This window comes from Mesoplodon densirostris, chromosome 5 (assembly GCF_025265405.1).
Source record: "Mesoplodon densirostris isolate mMesDen1 chromosome 5, mMesDen1 primary haplotype, whole genome shotgun sequence".
NCBI lineage: Eukaryota > Metazoa > Chordata > Mammalia > Artiodactyla > Ziphiidae > Mesoplodon > Mesoplodon densirostris.
In genome coordinates this window covers 137,237,651-137,258,302 of record NC_082665.1, presented here as the reverse complement: position 1 = coordinate 137,258,302, position 20,652 = coordinate 137,237,651, and the positions used below count along the sequence as shown (strand labels likewise).

Genomic DNA, 20,652 nt, shown 5'->3' with positions numbered 1-20,652 from the left:
TTGGGTTGGCCAAAAAGTTCGCTCAGGTTTTTCCATAACATTGTAGGAAAAGCCCGAATGAACTTTTTGGCCAGCCCAATATAGTCACAGAATTTTGCAAACACCACAACAATCAATTTTAGAAACTGAAACCTGTACCCATTAACAGTTACTCCTTATTCTCCTCTCCTCTCAGCCCCTGGCAGCCACTAATCTATTTACTGTCTTTATAGATTTGCCTGTTCTGTACAGTTCATGTAAATGGAATCATACAACATGTGGTACTTTGTGACTTGCTTCTTTCACTTAGCATAATATTTTCATATATGTCGTAGCATGTATAAGTACTTCACTTCTTTTTATGGCTGCATAATATTTCATTGTATGGATACCCCACATTTATTTACCCTTTCATCAGTTGATAAATGTCTGGGTTGTTTTCACTTTTTGGCTGTTATGAATCATGCTGCTGTGAACATTTGTATACACATTTCTGGGTGGACATATGTTGTGAATTTTCGTGGGTATATACCTAGGAATGGAATTGTTTGTTGGGTTATATGGTATCTGTATGTTTAACTTTTTGAGGAATTGCCCAACTGTTTTCCAAAGCAGCTGCATCGTTTTATATTCCGCTTCAGGGGTGTATGAGGGTTCCAGTGTCTCTACATCCTTGCTCACACTTGTTATTATCTGTCTTTTGGGTTATAGCCATCCTAGTGGGTGTGAAATTGTATCCCATTGTGGTTATGATTTGCATTGCCCTGACGGCTAACACATAACTCTCTTAAGAATGGCAATGCAGGGAATCCTCTGGCAGTGCAGTGGTTAGGATTCTGGGCTTTCACTGCCAGGGTCCCAGGTTCAATCCCTGGAGAGGAAACTAGGATCCCACAAGCCATGCGGTGCAGCCAAAAAAAAAAAAAAAAGAAAGAAAAAGAAAGGCAATGCAGTGGAAAGGTGCAGAAGAAAATACTACTTATGCTTAAATTAGTGTCTAAAAGTAACACTATTTCCTCAGTGAACCTGCTTTAGAACTTACATGTTCTACTAGTTCAGAGCTATTGTAGTCACAGGAAAGATCCACATTGGAGAGAAATGTTCTTAGATCGCTCCCACAGAATTCACACGTGGGCGATACCTCCTCCTCTTCTCTCTTCAGAAAGGAGACAAAAAATGAAGACATGCCCACAAGGAGGCCCAGAGCCTCTCAGAGCAGGCGGAGCCAGAGCCCTGGACAGGGCCAGCGAATGTCCAGTCAGACAACAGGGGTGATGAGGGATGTACAGACCTGCTTGAGAACTCCTGTCAGACAACATGAGGGCTCCCAGCGATGGTTAGTAGGGAACTTTCAGGGGTCTGAGAACCTATATCAGAAGGCACCAAGCCAGCAGGATCTGTATATTCCAGAAATGAGACATCATTTCCATTCAAGGGCTGTTAAGGGCTGGGGAGGCTGAAGTGGTGTTTTGGGGGCCTCTGTCTGGTGCAGCTCGGTGGGGTGCAGCTGAGCCCATCAGGAGCTCTTTGGGTCCTTGGGACGCCTCCTCAGTGTAAGAAGAAAGTTGCAGAAATGATTTTACTGTTGACATCAGTGTCCCTTGTCGAGCAGGGGGATGTACAGTGTGTGACTAGATGCGGGACACAAAGGATAACACGTGTTTGATTTTGTGTAAATGGTCTAAGGTGTTTAAATACCATAAACTCTTCCAAGAAGCTTCAACTAAGGGCTTCCCTGGTGGCGCAGTAGTTGAGAGTCCACCTGTCGATGCAGGGGACACGGGTTCGTGCCCCGGTCCGGGAAGATCCCACATGCCGCGGAGCGGCTGGGCCCGTGAGCCATGGCCACTGAGCCTGCGCGTCCAGAGCCTGTGCTCCGCAGCGGGAGAGGCCACAGCAGTGAGAGGCCCGTGTACCGCAAAAATAAATAAATAAATAAATAAAAATAAAAAAAGAAGTGTCAGCTAAGAAAAAGTTTTGACATTACTATGTAGGCCACTGTTTACAATGCTCAACTTTCTAAAATAAATTAGAGTCCTTTCTCAAGGGAAGCCCCAGTTGGGGCACCACATTCTCCTGTCTGTGCTGTGAAGGTAATCCAGGACGGGGAGGGGAGGCTAGGGGATGCAAGAGGAGGCTGGGAGTTACGGGCGCAGGTGACTTAGTGAGGGGTGGATGCACTATGGCCCTCTTAGTGCTCTGAGGTCATGGCTGTGACTGCAGAGGCTCCTGGCATGTGAGCAGCCAAGCCTCAGCACAGGCCTCCAGGAAAAGACCCAGATCATGACTTGCATGTCATGAAACCACCAGGGCACCTGTAGTTGCCATGGAAACCATTCTCCGAGCCTGGCAAAATGACCACCATGGGGCCAAAGGGTGACTGAGATGGCCGGTGCAGCCAGGGACCCTAGAGTACAGTCCAGTATAATTAGGCCATGGAAAGTACCCGATAATAAGTACTGCACATCGCTGAAAACAACACTGAGGGAGGAAAGCCTGTAAGAGAGAGATGGTGGTGACGAATCCAGGACAGCTACCAAATGATGGAATGGGCAGGAAGAGCTTGGCACCACCAGGCCAGCTACAGACTGTGCCGCCAGCATCTCGGTAGTGAACTCCTCTGCCCGTGGCCCCTTCACCCCTTCACCTGGGGGCAAAGTAAGTAAAGATGCTTCAAAAGACATGAGTGGGGGTGGAATTTCCACCTCAAGAGGGTGTGGCTGAAGAGGAGAGCTGGCCAACCAGCTGCTGCTGCCCCCGAACTAGACCAGTGTCCAGGCCCATCTCAGAAGACCTGAAAGGTGGGCCCAGGGATGCAGGTGGAGCCAGCCCTGTCCAGGGGCCAGTATAGGGACAGCTCTGTGGAAGGAGGTCCCCAAGGCCTTCCTCATGTTCAGGCGCATCTCTGGGTGTCAGGGGAAGAGAGCTCAAGAAACTTCCTGGATACAAGCCTTTGTGCTTCAGAAAAAGGAAGGTGCTATGTTTGAAGAAAGAATTTCAGCCTGAAGAGTCTATAAGGTGACCATAAAAGTTAGAAACCTGGGCAAATATAAACAGTAAATGTTGACTCATATTACGTTACGTTATGTATTTAATATGTTACCAGGCATTAGAATCACATAGTTCAACGTGCTGCACAAAATGACAATGAACGCCAACCACACTGGTGCGTCCACACGGCGTTCCCGTCAACTCCTGCACACACATCTGTGCCGTCCTGCCTCACATGATTGGTATCTCTTATTTCAGTGAATAAGCCTGTACCTTTAGTGTACCCCAAAAGAAGTAATCAAGGAGGTTCCAGTCTGGGGAGTGTGCAGCTCTCTCCACAGGGCCATGCCGTGCAAGTTTGGAAATAATCATACCACCGGTCAGTCCCTTACCTCTGTGGCAAAGCAGGGTGGTTTGTATCCTGTTGGAATTACTAAGGTGACCTCTCCCTTGCCCACTGAATGCAGACATTAATTGGTTACTTAATGTGACCAAATATAGCTAACGTTCTCCTGTGCTGCCAGGCTTTATGACCACTGTTATAGGTTGAGTTGTGCTCCCCCAAAGGCTCTGTTGAATTTCTAACCCCTGGTACCTGTGAATGTGGCCTGACTTAGAAACGGGGTCTTTGCAGATGGATTCAAGTTAAGATGAGGTCATTAGGGTGGGCGCTAATCCAGTATGACTGGTGTCCTTGGAGAAGAGGGACATTTGGACAGAGACACACAGAGCATGCTGGGACAACCAAGGCAGAAATTGGAGTGATGCAGCCGCAAGCCAAGGAATGCCAAGGATTGACAGCTACCACCAGAAGTTCAGAAGAGGCAAGGAGGGACTCTCCCCTCCAGGTTAGACTTGCTGACACCTTGATTTTGGACTTCCAGCCTTCAGAACTGTGAGACAATACTTTTCTGTCGCTGTAAGCCACCTAGTTTCTGGTATTTTGTTACAGCAGCCCTAGGGAGCGAATACAGCCACCCTAAGTGCTATTCCAAGTAAATGAGCTCTTTGCCTTTTTTTTGTAAAAGTATGTTCACTGTCTTTTGTGCAGATCATCATGTGGCTTTTTATACAATTTATTACAGTAAAAGCAAAAAGAAATATAAATGAAAATTACCTTGAACTTAATGCCTAAATTGGAACTCTCTTGTCTGAATGTGAGAATAGATGGTGGCCCGATGCTGGGTAATGTTCTCAGAGAGGGCTCAAAAAGTGTTATGAAGTCGTCCTTAAACTAGATTTTAAAAAGAGGGAGAAAGAAAAAAGTTGAAGATTGAATAAGTGATTTTTACCATGAGTTCAGTGTACTAGTTGGACTGATAAATATTTCTTACCTCCAGCTCACATAAAATATTTAGTTTTGGCTCTTCTGGGTTAATTACCCATTGTGCTGAAGACAAAAGACAGATTTAGAAGGAATGTTTGAAAACTCTGTGCAGTGTATTCCATTTTCTCTAGTTTGAAGATCCTAGCCCATGACACACACTCACTCACATACACACACACACACACACACACACACACGTGCTGTCTAAATGCCCTGAAACCCTACCTTCACCACCTTCTTGCATATACTCTTAGGGGAACTCTTTTCTAAAGGGGTTGGACACCATCCAAGTTAAGGCTGGTTCCCTAAGGGCAGTTTGCCTTTGCCAGCAGAGGGGATGACGCCAAACATCCAGTTACCTCTTAATTTAGAAGCTAGATTTTCAGGTTCATCTTCCTTCTTTACAGAGGGCACTTCCTTCTCTGTAAAAAGAGTGTACATTTGTCATCAATCCTGACAAAGGATGAAAGAAGTCTAATAGAAAAGAAAATATGCCTCTTGGAAAAATAAGTGCCCTTTTTGTGTTTTATTTTTAATTTAAAAAATTTTTTGCCTTTTCCCAAATAACATTTTGTCAACAGTAAGTAACAAATAGAGAAGACTCACCACTAATGAATCACATTTAAAAATGCTTCCTTGCTTCTTTTTAGTCTTAGAATGCTACACGAATGCATATTTTATTTGATTATAATCATGGTTTGCAGACCCTTTTGTGTTCTGCCTTTTAAAATTACTATTCTGTCTAATTTATGACTATTATTCTGCAAAAGATTTTTCAGAGAGAAGAGTGCTCTCATGGGGTGAGAGGGCAGTTCCCAGTTCAAGACAGTGAACTAAACCACCAGAATAATTCCCTCTGCAGATTCCAGGGCAATACTGGAAATGGGGAAGACAGCCATCTATCAACACATGAGCCACTTGGAGTAAATGTCTGGAAAGGTAAGCAGACAGGACTGGGATGATGAAAAACCAATCAGAACAACCTACAGTGAGACAGAGGTAAAGGGAGAGGGCAGACCCATTTTCCCTGTATAGCCAGGGCTGGTGCTGGAGAAAGAGGTGGGCTTCAGAAGATGACATACTTCCTACGTTGAGTACCTGAACAATTTAAAAATATGTTTTGGGCACGTTGCCCAACAGAAATGCCAGCACAGGTATTTAAAAAAAAAAAAAAAACGAATGAACAAGACTTTCATTAAGGCATTATTTGTCATAGAGAAGAGGTCAAAACACAAAACCAAACCAAACCAAACAACCCTGCAACATCTAACAATCAGATGTATTACATAAGTCACAGTAACTGTAGGTATATAAGGCAATACTACATAGTCATTTCAAGGAATTAGATCAATATTTCCTGACATGGAAAGATGTCCCTGATACACTGCTAAGTAAAAAAAAATTAAAGAAGAGATAAAACTGCTGTTATTCACAGGAAATGTAATTGTCTAGTGGACTTTTAACTGATAAAATATTAGAATAAGAAAGTTCAGCAGGGGAATCAGATACAAGATTAATGCATTGAAATCAATAGTTTTCCTATACATTGACAAGAACCAATTAGAAAATATAATAGGAAAAAAAAGATTCCAATTATTACATCAATAAAAGACAACTGTAAAACACCTAGGAATAAACTAATAAGAGGTGCATATCAGTTCTCTATTAAAAAAACCTACAAAAAAGATATGAAAAAATTGAAAAGGTACATTAGGTTCCTGCTGTTAAAGTAATCAAACAAGGAAGCCATTAGATGAGGGGGCTCTAATGCCTTGGTAGCCAATCGTTAAGCAAAGTGAAACCTAAGCCAGAGTCAATTCCTCAAGGTTAGTGCCTCAAGGTTAAGAACAACTCATAGCAAACAGCCAACCGGGCTTTCCCAAATACAGTTAAGTCCTCTACATACGAACCTTCAAACTGCGAACTTTCAAAGATATGAACGTGCCTTCCCACGTCCAATCACATAAATTAGTTCACGTGTCTGGCGTACATTGTCACGTGCATGCATCCTCTACAAGTGGTTGTGCTTTTGTGTACTGTACTGTACAGTACTGTTGGCTGTGCAACACGAGGAGCTGACTAATGAAGACCTGATGGAATTGGAGGCCCAGAGAAAGGACGAAGAGAGACAAGAGGAAGAAGTAACTGAAGAATCGAAGAGATTGACGACGCAGGAGATGGCAAGGGGATTTTCTTTATTTGAGGAGGCGCTGTTAGCTTTTGAGGCACAGGATGGTGCACGAAGGTTGCAGCAGCCGTTCAGAATGCAGTCCAGTGCTACCGTGTCATCTATGACAAGAAAAAAAGAGCTACTACCCAGACATCGCTGGATCCTTTTTGCAACAGGGTAGATAGAACTGAATCTGGCAAGGAACCAGAACCTGTGCCATCCACGTCTGGCATGAGTGAAATTGCCCTCCGTCTCCTATGGCTGACGATCCTTCATCTCTACCACCTCCCACCTCGTCTCCCTCCTCCAGTCAGTAACTCTTCTTGCCTGTTCCCTCGATGCCAGCCCAAGTATCCCAGCTGTTGTACTGGACTACTGTACTTTTCAACGTACTGTACTGTAAGATTTAAAATGTTTATTTTTTGTTTGTTTTTTATATAGTATTTGTGTGAAAAGTATTATAAACCTATTACAGTACAGTACTACATAGCCGATTGTGTTAGTTGGGTACCTAGGCTAACTTCGTTGGACTTTGAACAAATTGGACTTACGAACACGCTGTCGGAGTGCAACTCGCTTATATGTAGGTGACCTACTGTAATGCAACCTTGAGCAATAGCCAATCAAATGATTTCCTTGCTTTGCTCCCACAACTTCTCTATAAAAACCTCTCCTTAGCTCTTGTCTGTGGAGTGCTCCTAACCACTTCTGGTTTGGCGCTGCCAGTTTCCAATCCACATGTGCTCAAATAAACTCTTAAAAATTTGAAAATGCCTCATCTTCTCTTTGAACGCTGCAGAGCAGGACCAAAGAATCAACTTGTCAAACTCCACTGAAAAAATATTCACTGGAGAAAATATTTGCAAATGAAGCAACTGACAAAGGATTAATCTCCAAAATTTATAAGCAGCTCAGGCAGCTCAATAACAAAAAAACAAACAACCCAATCCAAAAATGGGCAGAAGGCCTAAATAGACATTTCTCCACAGAAGATACACAGACTGCCAACAAACACATGAAAGGATGCTCAACATCTTTACTCATTAGAGAAATGCAAATCAAAACTACAATGAGATATCATCTCACACCAGTCAGAATGGCCATCATCAAAAAATCTAGAAACAATAAATGCTGGAGAGGGTGTGGAAAAAAGGGAACACTCTTGCACTGCTGGTGGGAATGTGAATTGGTACAGCCACTATGGAGAACGGTATGGAGGTTCCTTAAAAAACTACAAATAGAACTACCATATGACCCAGCAATCCCACTACTGGGCATATACCCTGAGAAAACCATAATTCAAAAAGAGACATGTACCAAAATGTTCATAGCAGCCCTATTTACAATAGCCCGGAGATGGAAACAACCTAAGTGTCCATCATCGGATGAATGGATAAAGAAGATGTGGCACATATATACAATGGAATATTACTCAGCCATAAAAAGAAATGAAATTGAGCTATTTGTAATGAGGTGGATGGACCTAGAGTCTGTCATACAGAGTGAAGTAAGTCAGAAAGACAAAGACAAATACTGTATGCTGACACATATATATGGAATTTAAGAAAAAAATGTCATCAAGAACATAGGGGTAAGACAGGAATAAAGACACAGACCTACTAGAGCATGGACTTGAGGATATGGGGAGGGGGAAGGGTAAGCTGTGACAAAGTGAAAGAGCGGCATGGACATATATACACTACCAAACGTAAGGTAGATAGCTAGTGGGAAGCAGCCGCATAGTACAGGGAGATCAGCTCGGTGCTTTGTGACCGCCTGGAGGGGTGGGATAGGGAGGGCGGGAGGGAGATGCAAAAGGGAGGGGATATGGGAACATATGTATATATATAACTGATTAAATTTGTTATAAAGCAAAAAATAAAAATAAATAAATAAATAAATAAGTAAAAACTCCACTGAAAAACTTCATCACAATTACATTGAATATATAGATTAATTTGGGAATAATTAACATGTTTTTAATATTAGGTTTAATATTATATTAATATTAATATTATACGTCTAATTTTTAATTTTCTTTAAAAAATTATTTATTTATTTTTGGCTGTGTTAGGTCTTTGTTTCTGTGCGAGGGATTTCTCTAGTTGCGGTGAGCAGGGGCCACTCTTCATCGCGGTGCGCGGGCCTCTCACTATCGCCACCTCTCTTGTTGCGGAGCACAGGCTCCAGACGCGCAGGCTCAGTAGTTATGGATCACAGGCCTAGTTGCTCCACGGCATGTGGGATCTTCCTGGACCAGGGCTCGAACCTGTGTCCCCTGCATTGGCAGGCGGATTCTCAACCACTGCACCACCAGGGAAGCCCAAATTTTTAATTTTTATGTTAGATTGTGTCACTCCTCTGTGCAGACCCTCCAGTGACTTCCCACTTCATTCTCATTGAGTAAGATTTGGTCCTTGTTGTCTCTCTGATTTCTTCCCGTCGGGCTCACCTCCTTACTTACCCCACTGCAGCCAAGCTGGCTGCCTCCTTGTTCTAGAAGGAAGCACTTGTTCTTCCCTGTGCCTGGAACACTCTTCCCCCAGAGATCATTATCACTCTCTCTCCTCCTTGAGGTCTTTACTCAAATATTTCAGCTTCTCAGTGAAGATTTCCCTCAGCATCCTGGGTAAGCTTGTACCCATCTACCCAACATCTCCCATCCCTCTCCCTGCTTTATTTTCCTCCTTAGCACTTAGATTATGTAAGATATTGTGTATTTACTTATTTTATGTATCATTTATCTCACTATTATTTCCACCTCCCACACTTTAATAGAAGACCATTGAGACAGGGGGTTTGTCTGCTTTATTCATTGCTGTTACCTTAGAACAGGAAACTGACCTATGACAGGTGCTTGGTGTGTGCTCAATAAACATCCCATGAATAAGTGATATAACATAAAACAAATGGTATAATTGAAAGGAAAGGCTATTCATAACGACCACTTCTGAGGAATATACTGGGATAAGTTAAAAACTTAATGTTTACATTATATTTTTCTTAATGGTTTGATGTTTAAAAAACAGCACACATGTTACTTCTATAATAAAAAATAAAGATGTGTTTCAAAAATATGATGGCAGATTATTTCTTGGTGTGAACACAGGTGCTACCATTTGTTAAAGGCTCAGTGCCAAGGAGTTTAAATGTTGAGTTTCATTTTGATCTTCATAACAGTCCTGTTACAGAAGGATTATTATGGCCAACAGAGAAAGAAACAGAGTCAATGAGGTTAAGTGACTTGCCCAGTTGTCATGGTGTTAGTTTGTTTGGGGGCTGGGATTCAATCCTAGCTCTCCTGCCCATCTACACCAGTGCCCTTTCCAGTGTACAATCCCATCTCCCAGCAAAAGCTAAAAAACCAAACTACTCACTCGGCTGCTCCATGCCTGACAATTCTTGAAGCCAACTTTCTTCTGTTTGTACTGATGTTGGAATTCTTGGATACAGATTGTGATAGACAGCCCTGAAATTTAGACAAAATGTTATTTTTCAGTATACCTATAGAGTTGTTAGCAGTTCTTCTAAATCTAGTACATTTAACAATCAAATAACAGATGTTCTTAGAAGATCCTGATTTCTTTTTCCTTTGAAATATTTTCTTCCGTTCTTATGTCTTCAGTAAAGTCAGGCACAGTGTGTTTGCATCATATCTGTTCTTTGCAAAGCACTCCTCTCTCAATCTTGGAGGCTCCCAATACCGTATTATTTCTCTCACGGAGTAAATTACTGCCCCTCTATCTGTGCTGTGTGTTGGTGGTGGTGGCGGCGATGATGGTATGTGTGTTTAAACATTTACTTGAATTTAAATTAGAACGTGTTGTTCATTTTAAAATAGCTTTAAAATAATCCAAGCTCTTTTTAAAGGGCTGAAGTTAAATGCGTGGTAATTTAGCAATCTGTATTCTTTCCACAAGCAGTTTAATCATTTAGTTATCATCTACATGATAGGAAGCAGGAATTTATTGACTTTTACTAGCTAAAATGACTGTTACTGGTAATGGTAACAAGTAAACAATACCTATTGCTTTTCAAGTTCCTTTGCCTCTTTGAATTTCAATTTTTTTGCCATAATTTGCTGGCTCTTCTAAAATTATCAAACAAAAATTTCCCAAATAATTTAGTCAACTTTAGGATTGTCACTTTTTCACCTTTCTCAGTTATTTCATGTCTCCACCTTCCTTTTTTGGTGCTTTGTTCCTTGAAACATTGTGTGTTGAGAACTCCTCTGCAAAAGCCACCTGAACAAGTCTCTGGGGGAGTCCTATTTGTCTAAGTTCCCATGGAAAAAAGTTATGGGACCAAGAGTAAAGGAACATTGACGAGCAATCCCTAGACAACGTTTTACATTTCAGTGTTTTCCCAATACAGTAGTTAACAAAATCAATACATAAGTCATCTAGGTCTCTACCTCCCTTGAACCAACATGAAAGATTGTTTCTGAAATTCTGTGTAAAGATGGCAGACATCGGAGGATAAGAACAAAATTAACATTTCCTGAGAACTTACTGCATTGTAGTAGATACATAGTAGTTGCTTTACTTACATTACTTCATTTATCTTTACAAAAACCAATCAAGGTAGGAATTAGTATACCCTTTCCTTTTTTTTTTTTTTTTTTTTTTGGTACGCGGGCCTCTCACTGTTGTGGCCTCTCCCGTTGCGGAGCACAGGCTCCGGACGCGCAGGCTCAGCGGCCATGGCTTACGGGCCCAGCCGCTCCGCGGCATATGGGATCCTCCCAGACCGGGGCACGAACCCGTATCCCCTGCATCGGCAGGCGGACTCTCAACCACTGCGCCACCAGGGAGGCCCTACCCTTTCCTTTTTAAAAAAATTTTTATTGGAGTATAGTTGATTTACAATGTTGTGTTAATTTCAGGTGTACAACAAAGTCAATCAGTTATATATATACATACTTCCACTTTTTTTTTTTAGATTCTTTCCCCATATAGGCCATTACAGAGTATTGAGTAGAGTCCCCTGTGCTATACAGCAGGTAGTATTCCTTTTCTATAGGCAAGGAAATCGAGGCTCTGGGGGGCCCCTCTCAAAATCAAACATGGCAGAGGCAGATGGGGCCCAGACCTATTTGGCTTCAAAACCTGTGTTTCTCCAGATTCATCTGCCTCCTAAAGTTTGCCCCAGAATAGTAATAGGGCAATTAAAAGTAGAAATTGAGCCAATATTGGTTGCATTTCTGTGTCTTTTAAGGACAGATTTCCTTAAAAACACAATCTCACCACATTCACCAGAGAATGCTTTGAAGTATAGAAGAAGCATCTTCTTAGGAAGATTTATGAGGAGAAATTAAGAATTTGATTTAGGAAAGAGAGGTTCCCATATGATAGTCCAGGTCAAGATGGCACCTGAACACACAATTCTCCCCTTCCATCCAAGATCTTATTGAACTAACAAACACTTCAAACCCACAAACAGCCATAGCCCTGGAAAACAAGCAATAGCCCTGGAAAACAAGAGCGGTGTCATCAGTAGCCAAATAATATTGAAGAAGTCCTTAAAAGAAAGAAAATAAATGGCCTCAGGTTGATGGGAAACTAGAGCAGAGACCACCACAGCTCAAGATAAGAGACAAAGTTCTTCCAGAGGGAACACCTGAGAAGCTCCTACCCTGGACTCGACCAAATGCAGAGGGGAGGGGGCTGGAGACAGCCATCAGGGTAGTTCAAGGAGTGAACATGGAACAGCTGGCCAGTCAGACCCCTTCCTCTCCTCTTACACAGGGCAGTTGGCAGCAGTTGTGTTTATTTCCAGATGAAGCCCAAAGAACTGGTTTCTAAAAAGCCTGCCTGGGGAAGTTTTAGGTCTGAAAGAGAAGCAGAGTGCAGGATGAGTTACTCAGGACCTACCCAACAGGCTTGGGTGAAAAAGGAGGAAGGGAGAGTCCCAGGAAAGAAATGCATGAGGAACTCCAACCACACAGTAAAGTGTCCTTATCATAACTAGTAATAGTGGGCTTACCCACCTTGCCTGCTCCCTGCCGACACCCCACAGGAAGCTGGCTGTGACTGCCTTACCCACTCACGCAGGACTCACAGTCAACCTTCCCCTGCCAGCCCAGTCAGGAAACAGAACTACTTGGCTGCAGGACTCCTATCCTAGTTTTAGCTACCTATCAGTCATTCATTGATAAATGCAATTGGATAACCAAGGATTACCAGCCACTTAAGGACAATCCATAGCATGGAATAGATGGACCAAGAAAAACAAACAGAACAAGTGATCTTGAAAGAAAAAAGAAGAAATACAAAAAACAAAGGAGAACTTTAGTATTTTGTAACAGTATCCTCAAAGAGATTTAAACACACACACACACACACACACACACACACACACACACACCTATTCAGAGAGTAAGAATCGGTTCTTGGAAATTATATGAACCCCCAAATAAAAAATTCTGTACAAAGTCTACATCGTAGCATGTAAACACCAAAAATCTTGACGATATCCAAGAAGTCCAACAGCCAGCTAGTAGGAGTTCCGAAGGAAAGAATAGAGAAAATGAATGGAAGGAAATAAATATCAGAAGGGTTTGAAAATCAGACTGATCAGCAATACTGGATACTAGAAGGCAATGAAGCAATGTCTTCGGAGCTCTGAGGGGAAATGGTTTTAAACCTATTCTTTTATGCCAGGTTATATTATTAATAAAGTATGAGGGCAAAAGGAAGAAATTTCAAGACAGGCAAGAACTCAGAAATTTGACTACCCATGAGATCAATATGAAATAATTACCTGAGGAGTTTCTCCAGCAAAAAGAAAAGGAATAAAAGAAAGAAAACAATATGGAAAACAAGATAGTATGGCCGTTGAGCCCAACTCAGAAAAATTGAAGACAACTAAAAACAACTGAGAGTTGAGAAGTTCTTCTTTTAGGAGCCAAGTTTTACAGACATAGGATTTCATTTTCTTGTGCATGAATGCAATCACATCATTGGATTCTTAGCAGGAAATTATGAGTATTGGTTATTGGTCTTCAATTTTTAGAATCAACTTGTACCCAAAGCACTAAGAGCTAATTATAATTACAAAATATGCAAACACTATAAAACTTGGTAAAGTAATATGACTTTATAGGACTATATATTATATATTTTAATAAAGTCTGTTAAATAATTTGTTGTTAATTGGGAGAGGAAAGGGTGAGAGGAGAAAAAGAAGGAAGTAGAAGTGCATTAAGGTGTTAATTTTTCAAAATAGAGTTAATAGTTACTAAAATTGATAAATCAAGCAGTAGAGGTTTAAATCCTTTAAAGTCCTAAAGGTTAGAAAATATAAAAATAATCTAACTACTGAAAATGGAGAGGAGGGAAGTAGTGTGTTACATTCCTCAGCTTTCATGGTGGGAAGTCAGTAGCTATGTCAGAAATTAATAAATCAAGGAATGAAAATATGCTACTTAAATTATACTGGAAACAAAACAAGCTGTTAACTATGTTACCTCTGGTGAGTGGAAGTAGGAGCAGAGAAGGGTACAGAAATTTTAAATTTTATAGCTTTGTCTACTTTATTGTTTTAACCATGTACATATATTATCTTTTATTAAAATGTTGACTTGGATAAATAAAAACATATAAGTGGGGCAGAACAATTCTCTTTCTGCTTAAAAATGGAAACTTGCTTATCAAAGCAAAACTGAGGTGAACAATAATGTGAGATTGTGGACCCATGTTTGGTGTGAGGTTTCAGAGAAGACTGATAAAGATATTCCAAATGTGTTTCTCTGGTGTCTTCCTGTTATAGTTAGAAGGGCTTGGAGGCTAATAGCAATAACAACAACAAGAAAAAGAAACCGTACTGGCCACTCTCCACCACAGGTGTCCCTGATCACTCCTAAATTTAGCCAATAGAGACTTATGTCCTAAAGCCTCATAGCACTTACTGTTGTGCACATGCCATTTATGATCTCATGCTATATTAGTAAGTAGACATGTCATCTCTGCAGGTAGATAATAAGCCAGTGATGGGCAGGGACCCTGTCTATCTCCTCCAAAGTGTCTAAGAGTGTAGATTAAAAAACACCTTTTTGAATAAATTGGTTGTAAGTGCCCTGGATGATTTTACTCTACTTCCTGACGTGTTTATTCCAAAAGTAAACATCATCAGCTTCAAAAAATAATAATAGAGAACACTGAAAACAATTTCTTACCTATCTAAATTCGTTTCAGACGTGTCTTTCTTAAATGTCTGAAATATTTTAGGAAAACCTGTTGAATGAAACATTAAACAATTTAGCCATTCCCTTTAAATCAGTGGCTCTCAAAAGGACACTTTTGCCCCCCAGGAAACATTTAGCAACGTTTAAAGACGTTTTTGATTGTCACAAAGCCCGGTAGGGGCTAACTGGCATGGTCAGAAGTAGAGGCCAGGGATGCTGCTAAACATCCTGTAATGCGTAGGACAGTCCATCCTCCTGCCCTCAACACACGCGGCCCCAACAAAGAATGATCCTGACCAAAATGTCCATGCTGGGAGATGGACAAATCTACTGTAAGAAACTGCTGTGCCTCTCTTTTTAAGGAAGTGGCTGGAGTGGTTTCAGTCCAGGAAGTTAAGCACAAAAGTGAATTGGTTTTGGCTGGGCTGTTTCAGTAGCAGAGCGCCCTTAAAGCACTACTCTTCTTCAGGAGTGGCGCGCGCGAGCGTGTGTGCGTGTGTGCGTGTGTGCGCGCGCGCGCGTGTTTGAGGGGGGCGGCGGGGGGAGAGAATGGATGTAAGAGGACGCGATCACTGAATGCACGAAGTGGTATAAAATGAGCACTCCGTACAGCACTGCCTGTTTCCAGTTTGACGAGGCGTTTCCCCTTTATACTCAGCTGTGGACCATCACAAGCGCTCAGTCAAGATTTCAGTGTCTTGAGGGACTGAGATAAGGGTGTGTGTGAAGTCTTGTGTGTATTTGGAAACAGACTGCCGGGTAGACGAAGGCTCTAGAGGAGTTGGACCTGCCCTCCCCTAGGGACAGGGAAGCCTTCGAGGAACGGGCTGGGCGGGCCGGGGAGCGGTACTTTTTTGGGAGGAGGTGCTGGAGGGTGCACTCTCGCTGGCCACCGACGTCTGGCTCCACCTCATGCTCGGCGTTCGGCTGAGGGTCGGCGTCGGGCTCAGGCTGGGGCTGACGACGCCGGCTAAGTGGGGGCGAAAGGCTTTGCATTCTTCCTCATCGCCATCTGCGAAGGCCAAAAGCTTCCATAAGTGCTCCTCGCTGAACCTCCCGTGGAGCTCCAGCTCCTTGTCCTGGTCCGCCGCCGCCGTGTCCTCCTCGTCCTCCTCCTCGGGCTTTCTGAAGCTGTGATGCGAGTGCATGTTGGCCGCGGCGGGCGGGAAGCGAGATCGCGTCTAGCTCAGGGGACACCGGCGGGTCCAGGCCTGGGGCGCGCGAGGCCTCCTGTGCGTCCGTCTCCCTGGGCAACGGCCGGCCGCGCGGCCCCCGAATCTGGAGATTAAAGTCGCAGGACCCTTCAGGCCGGAGGACTGGCGCTGCGGGGAGGGGGGCGGAGAGGCACGGAGCGACCATGGGGAGCCAGGACCACTGAAAGCTCCTTTCGCACCTGCTCTCCGGAGTCTCGGAGAACCCTAGCGGCCTGCCGTGAACTGATCTTCCTTTCCAATCTCTCTCAGCTCCTTTGGAGCCAGTCTTTCAAATTTTTTTAAAATTTAAAAAATGGAGGTATCGTTGACTTACACTATTATATGAGTTTCTAGTGTACAACATAATGATTCCATATTTTTGTAGACCATACTCCATTTAACTTTATTATAAAATATTGGGGAGCCAGTCTTTTTTCTTTTTTGGACTGGGGGAGGGGGAGTGGCTACTAGCTATGGGCACCCATAAGGCCTCTTGGTAGTGCTGATGCCGGCGTTTGGATGCTTGCTGGAGCTTATGATAAAACTTTATTTACAAAAGCTGGCACTTGTCCTTGGTCGTAGTTTGCTGGCTTGGTTTTTTAAAACACTGCCTTAAATATTGTTTATCTTGATTAGTGAGATTTTTTTTTTTTTTTTTTTTTGCGGTACGCGGGCCTCTCACTGCTGTGGCCTCTCCCGCTGCGGAGCACAGGCTCCGGACGCGCAGGCTCAGCGGCCATGGCTCATGGGCCCAGCCGCTCCGCGGCATGTGGGATCTTCGCGGACGGGGGCACGAATCCGTGTCCCCTGCATCGGCAGGCGGACTCTCAACCACTGCGCCACCAGAGAAGCCCTGATTAGTGAGATTTTTGATGCCACTTACATTTTGCGACCGAGGTGAGTGACTTGCTCTAGTCCAGGGCCTGATTGATGCTTGTTTCATCCGTCCATCCAGGAGGTGGAAAAAGCTTGAGGCATCTGGCCACCAAGGCATCTCCTGTGTCTTTCTGGGGCTTTGTTTTCAGCTCGTTGTACTTGTTACCCCCGGAGCCAGAAACCAACTCAGGTTTGGCTGCTCATTGTTCAAAAGTCAATGGTCAAGAAGCAAGGGTAGGTGGAAAAAGAAAGGTGCTCTGTTCAGGAAGCTGGCAACCTGGGGAGGTGGCGAACTAGTGTCCCCCAAACAATCCCCCAATGGCTAGATCAGAGTGCAAGAGCCTTTAAAGGAAGCTTCAAGGATGTGCAGGCGGGGGCTATGTGCAGAGCAGCACAGTCAGCTCTGACCATCATCTTGAAACTGGTCATGCGGTGGTCTGGTCAGCGTCATCTTGATTGTTTTAAGCACAGTAAATCTTCAGCTCCAGGATCGGTGTGTTGCCATTTTCTTGAGGCCAGTCCCTGGAATTGAGCTAGCCATAGGTTCAGTACTGCTCAGGATGGAGCAGCTTATATTATGAGTATAGTCTGGTCATCATGCAGTTAGCTTTTTCCCTCTTGTGGTTGTTATAGTATCTACAAAACAACTCAGGAATGTGTCTCAGATATTGTTACCTATGTCCTTCAGGGAGAACTAAAGATTCTGTGACTGCTATTTGGCTGATTTCCTGTTTATTTATTTATTTATTTTTGGCTGCGTTGGGTCTTCGTTGCTGCACACGGGCTTTCTCTAGTTGTGGCGAGCGGGGGCTACTCTTCGTTGCGGTGCGCGGGCTTCTCATTGTGGTGGCTTCTCTTGTTGCACAGCACAGGTTCTAGGCATGTGGGCTTCAGTAGTTGCAGCATGCGGGCTCAGTAGCTGTGGCACTCGGGCCCTAGAGCACAGGCTCAGTAGTTGTGGCACACGGGCTTAGTTGCTCCTTGGCTTGTGGGATCTTCCCAGACCAGGGATCGAATCTGTGTCCCCTGCATTGGCAGGCAGATTCTTAACCACTGCACCACCAGGGAAGTCCCGATTTCCTGTTTAAATTGTTACCAGTTCTCTAGGCCTAATTGCTATTTTTGTCACTACATGTCTACATCCTTTCAATCATAAATTCTTGAACCAGGCTTTTGTGACTCAGGGGAGGCTCCTAGGAGACTAAAGCCTTCTTCTACAAACAAGAAACAGGGGACATGGAAGAACTTTTGTACCTGGGAGGGTCCCACAGGATCCTGCTTGGTTTCATACTTGCTAAAATTTGTGTAAGATATTTGTATACACAAAAAAAAGTATACAGAATAATATAATGGACATCTGTTTACCTACTACTCAGACTGGAAGCTATAACTTCACCGTACCGTTCAGCTTCTTTTTAAAAGCCTGTTAAGACTGAGAAGGGTTCCTGGTGGGAGGGATTGTGTCCCTGATATTTGACTTCAGCTCTAAGTAAAGGATGCCAACTGAGATTCTATGTGGCTGAGGACATCTGGATGTTGTGAAAAGGGTCTGGATTGATCCTTATATTAAGTGACCAGGAGTAGGCCTAGAAGTCCCCTTGTATGATCTCTGCTAAATAAACCTACATTTTCCAGCCTCAGTTTCCCTGGGAGTAAATTGGGAATCATAATACTTACCCTTAAGACGTATGTGGAGACGATAACAGGGCTTTCAAGGAAGCAGGAAGTGAAAAGTTAAGTGTCGAGAATCACTAAGCAATATTTTATGATGATCAGATCAAACTAATATTTATTGAGGACCATGAGCCAGCTCTCTGTTGGGTGCTGAGCCATGAGTGAGCAGGAGAAGTGTGTTCTGCCCTCACTACCTGCCAGCAGTACCTGAGCATGGGGCAAGGGTCCAGCAAGCTCTCAGGCACTGGGACAGAACACGGCAGGTGAGAGGCACAAAATTGCAGTGCACTTCAGGGAGTCAGAGAGAAAACACACAGAATATTGTTGGAAGAAGAGCTCTTGCAGGCTACTGGAGCAGTCACCACAGATGAGAGGACTTTTGAGCTGCTTTGGAAGCAAGGGGAAAAGGTGGGTGTTTGGAGAGGAGAGTGAAAACCATTCAGGAGCATTCCAGCTCACCCAGGGCAGGAAAGGGGGCCAGCGCAGGGCAGTATGGGTGGAGATGTCAAGACACAATTAAGATAAATGGATTGAAAAATTACCCAACCCTTTTCTGGGCAATAAAAGCCTTTTGATGCTGGAAGGGATCCTAAAAGTCATGAAACTCAGCTGGCCACTTCTACTGAAGGGAAGTGACTTGTTTGAGGAGAGGCAAGTTTGTTTGTTTCCAGAGTCCTCAGAGAGCAGGATGGGAATCAGGATGTGGGCTGGGGGAAAGCAAGGGTAAAAGTGTTTATTTTCATGGCGGCCACAACCTGCTCAAAGCCACCTTCCTCTTTGCAGTCTCTGATTCCTCTCCTGGAACTTAACTGTGGTCTTCCCAGAGGAATTTTTGTCACTCCATCCAAGCACCTAGCAGGTGGTGTTATTGAGAAGGACAACAGTGGCATGATGAAGGACATGGATTGGAGGAGCAAGGCTACATGGGTTTAAATCCTGGCCTCCAAACTGACTGGCTGCACTATCTGACTTCTCAATGCCTCAGTCTCCACCTCTGCAAAATGAAAATAATATTTTAATCTTCCTGGCAAGCGCATGAAGTGGGCACTAATATTCTTTGAAACTGGTTTATAGGCTGGTCACGAGGGTTCAATGAGTTAATGTACATAATAAGTTAGAACAGCTCCTGGCACACTGTAAATATTGCATTATCGATTCACATTTTAGAGTGTTCATTGTCTGGCCATGAGAGTGAAATTAAAGTTTGTGGCCAGAGGCAGCCATGTGGATGCCCCTTTCAAAGCTTGTCATCGATCCGAAAAATAAGTGAGAAGGTTAAGAAGAGAGAGATTTAAATAGGCATAGATGATAAATACCCAAGTGTACTTATAGGCTGAGAAGGAAGCGGCAGATGGATTGGAAACTCCTTTCCAAATCGGATTCTCCTCCACTTGTTAGCTCCCTACTGTCTGGAATTTTTTAGCCAATGAGCAACTGAATAAATGATAGCTGACCCTATAGGAATGTTACATGTGGGAAGAGCGTAGAGGTGCAACATCTGTGAGTAGGGAGATATGCCCAGGTTTGCTCTTTACTCTATTTTCTGGATTATAGTTTTTATTTTCATCCTTACATTCCAGTAAGTGCTGACAATCCACCAGGCCTTGGACATCTGAGAGTAGCTGGCCATGGGGTTAAAGATCTTGCTTTATTTCCTAGTGCAGCTTTAATGAGGAGGGTAGGGTGTACAGCCTGTTGGTTCAGGAGAGGCCGTCTGAGGGTGTCTCAGGAGTCTGGGTCGTGTTTCTATGTTCACCTTGTCCCATCAATGACTTATATCAGTGAACAGGGCAGCCAGGGTTTGGGTGGAGGCTGATTTTGTAAGCTGTGGCCCTATTTCTCCAGTGATGTCTCATTAGACTCTTACCCACTCCTGTGTTCAGGTCCTACTGGTGTCTTTGCAGTCCTTGAATCTACTGTGTGCCTCTCCCCTCAGGGCTTGCAGCATGTGTTCCTACTCCTGTTCCTACTCCCCTTGCCTTAGCTGGCTAACACCTACTCGTCTTTCAGGGTTTCCAGGAGGTGCCCCCTCCCCCATCGCCCCTGATGCTACTCCCTTCAGAGACTGCACAGATCACAGGCATTTCTGCTTGTGTATTTGTCTATTTGCACTTACTAGGTTCTAAGTCCCACCAGGGCAGGAAATGTATCTATTTTGTCCTCCACTGTGTTCAGAGGGCTTAGTAGATACTTAATAAAAGTGGGTGGATCACATAAAAGTAAATGGGTTTTAGGTATAATTTAAAATAACCGCTAA

The 20,652-nt window shown here is 43.5% G+C and overlaps 1 protein-coding gene across 1 annotated transcript in view; it reads right to left on the bottom strand.

Moving 5' to 3' along the window:
• ERICH6 (glutamate rich 6) overlaps positions 1–15,800 on the bottom strand; it is a 36,427-nt gene extending 20,627 nt beyond the window's left edge. The window contains exons 1-7 of the mRNA XM_060098888.1: positions 15,503–15,800; positions 14,644–14,701; positions 9,845–9,936; positions 4,657–4,719; positions 4,305–4,360; positions 4,088–4,204; positions 1,022–1,135 (exon numbers count right to left, since the gene is read on the bottom strand). Of these exons, the coding sequence (XP_059954871.1) occupies positions 1,022–1,135; positions 4,088–4,204; positions 4,305–4,360; positions 4,657–4,719; positions 9,845–9,936; positions 14,644–14,701; positions 15,503–15,800 (798 nt within the window). The remainder of the gene's footprint in view (positions 1–1,021; positions 1,136–4,087; positions 4,205–4,304; positions 4,361–4,656; positions 4,720–9,844; positions 9,937–14,643; positions 14,702–15,502) is intronic.
• Between the last annotated feature and the right edge of the window lie 4,852 nt (positions 15,801–20,652).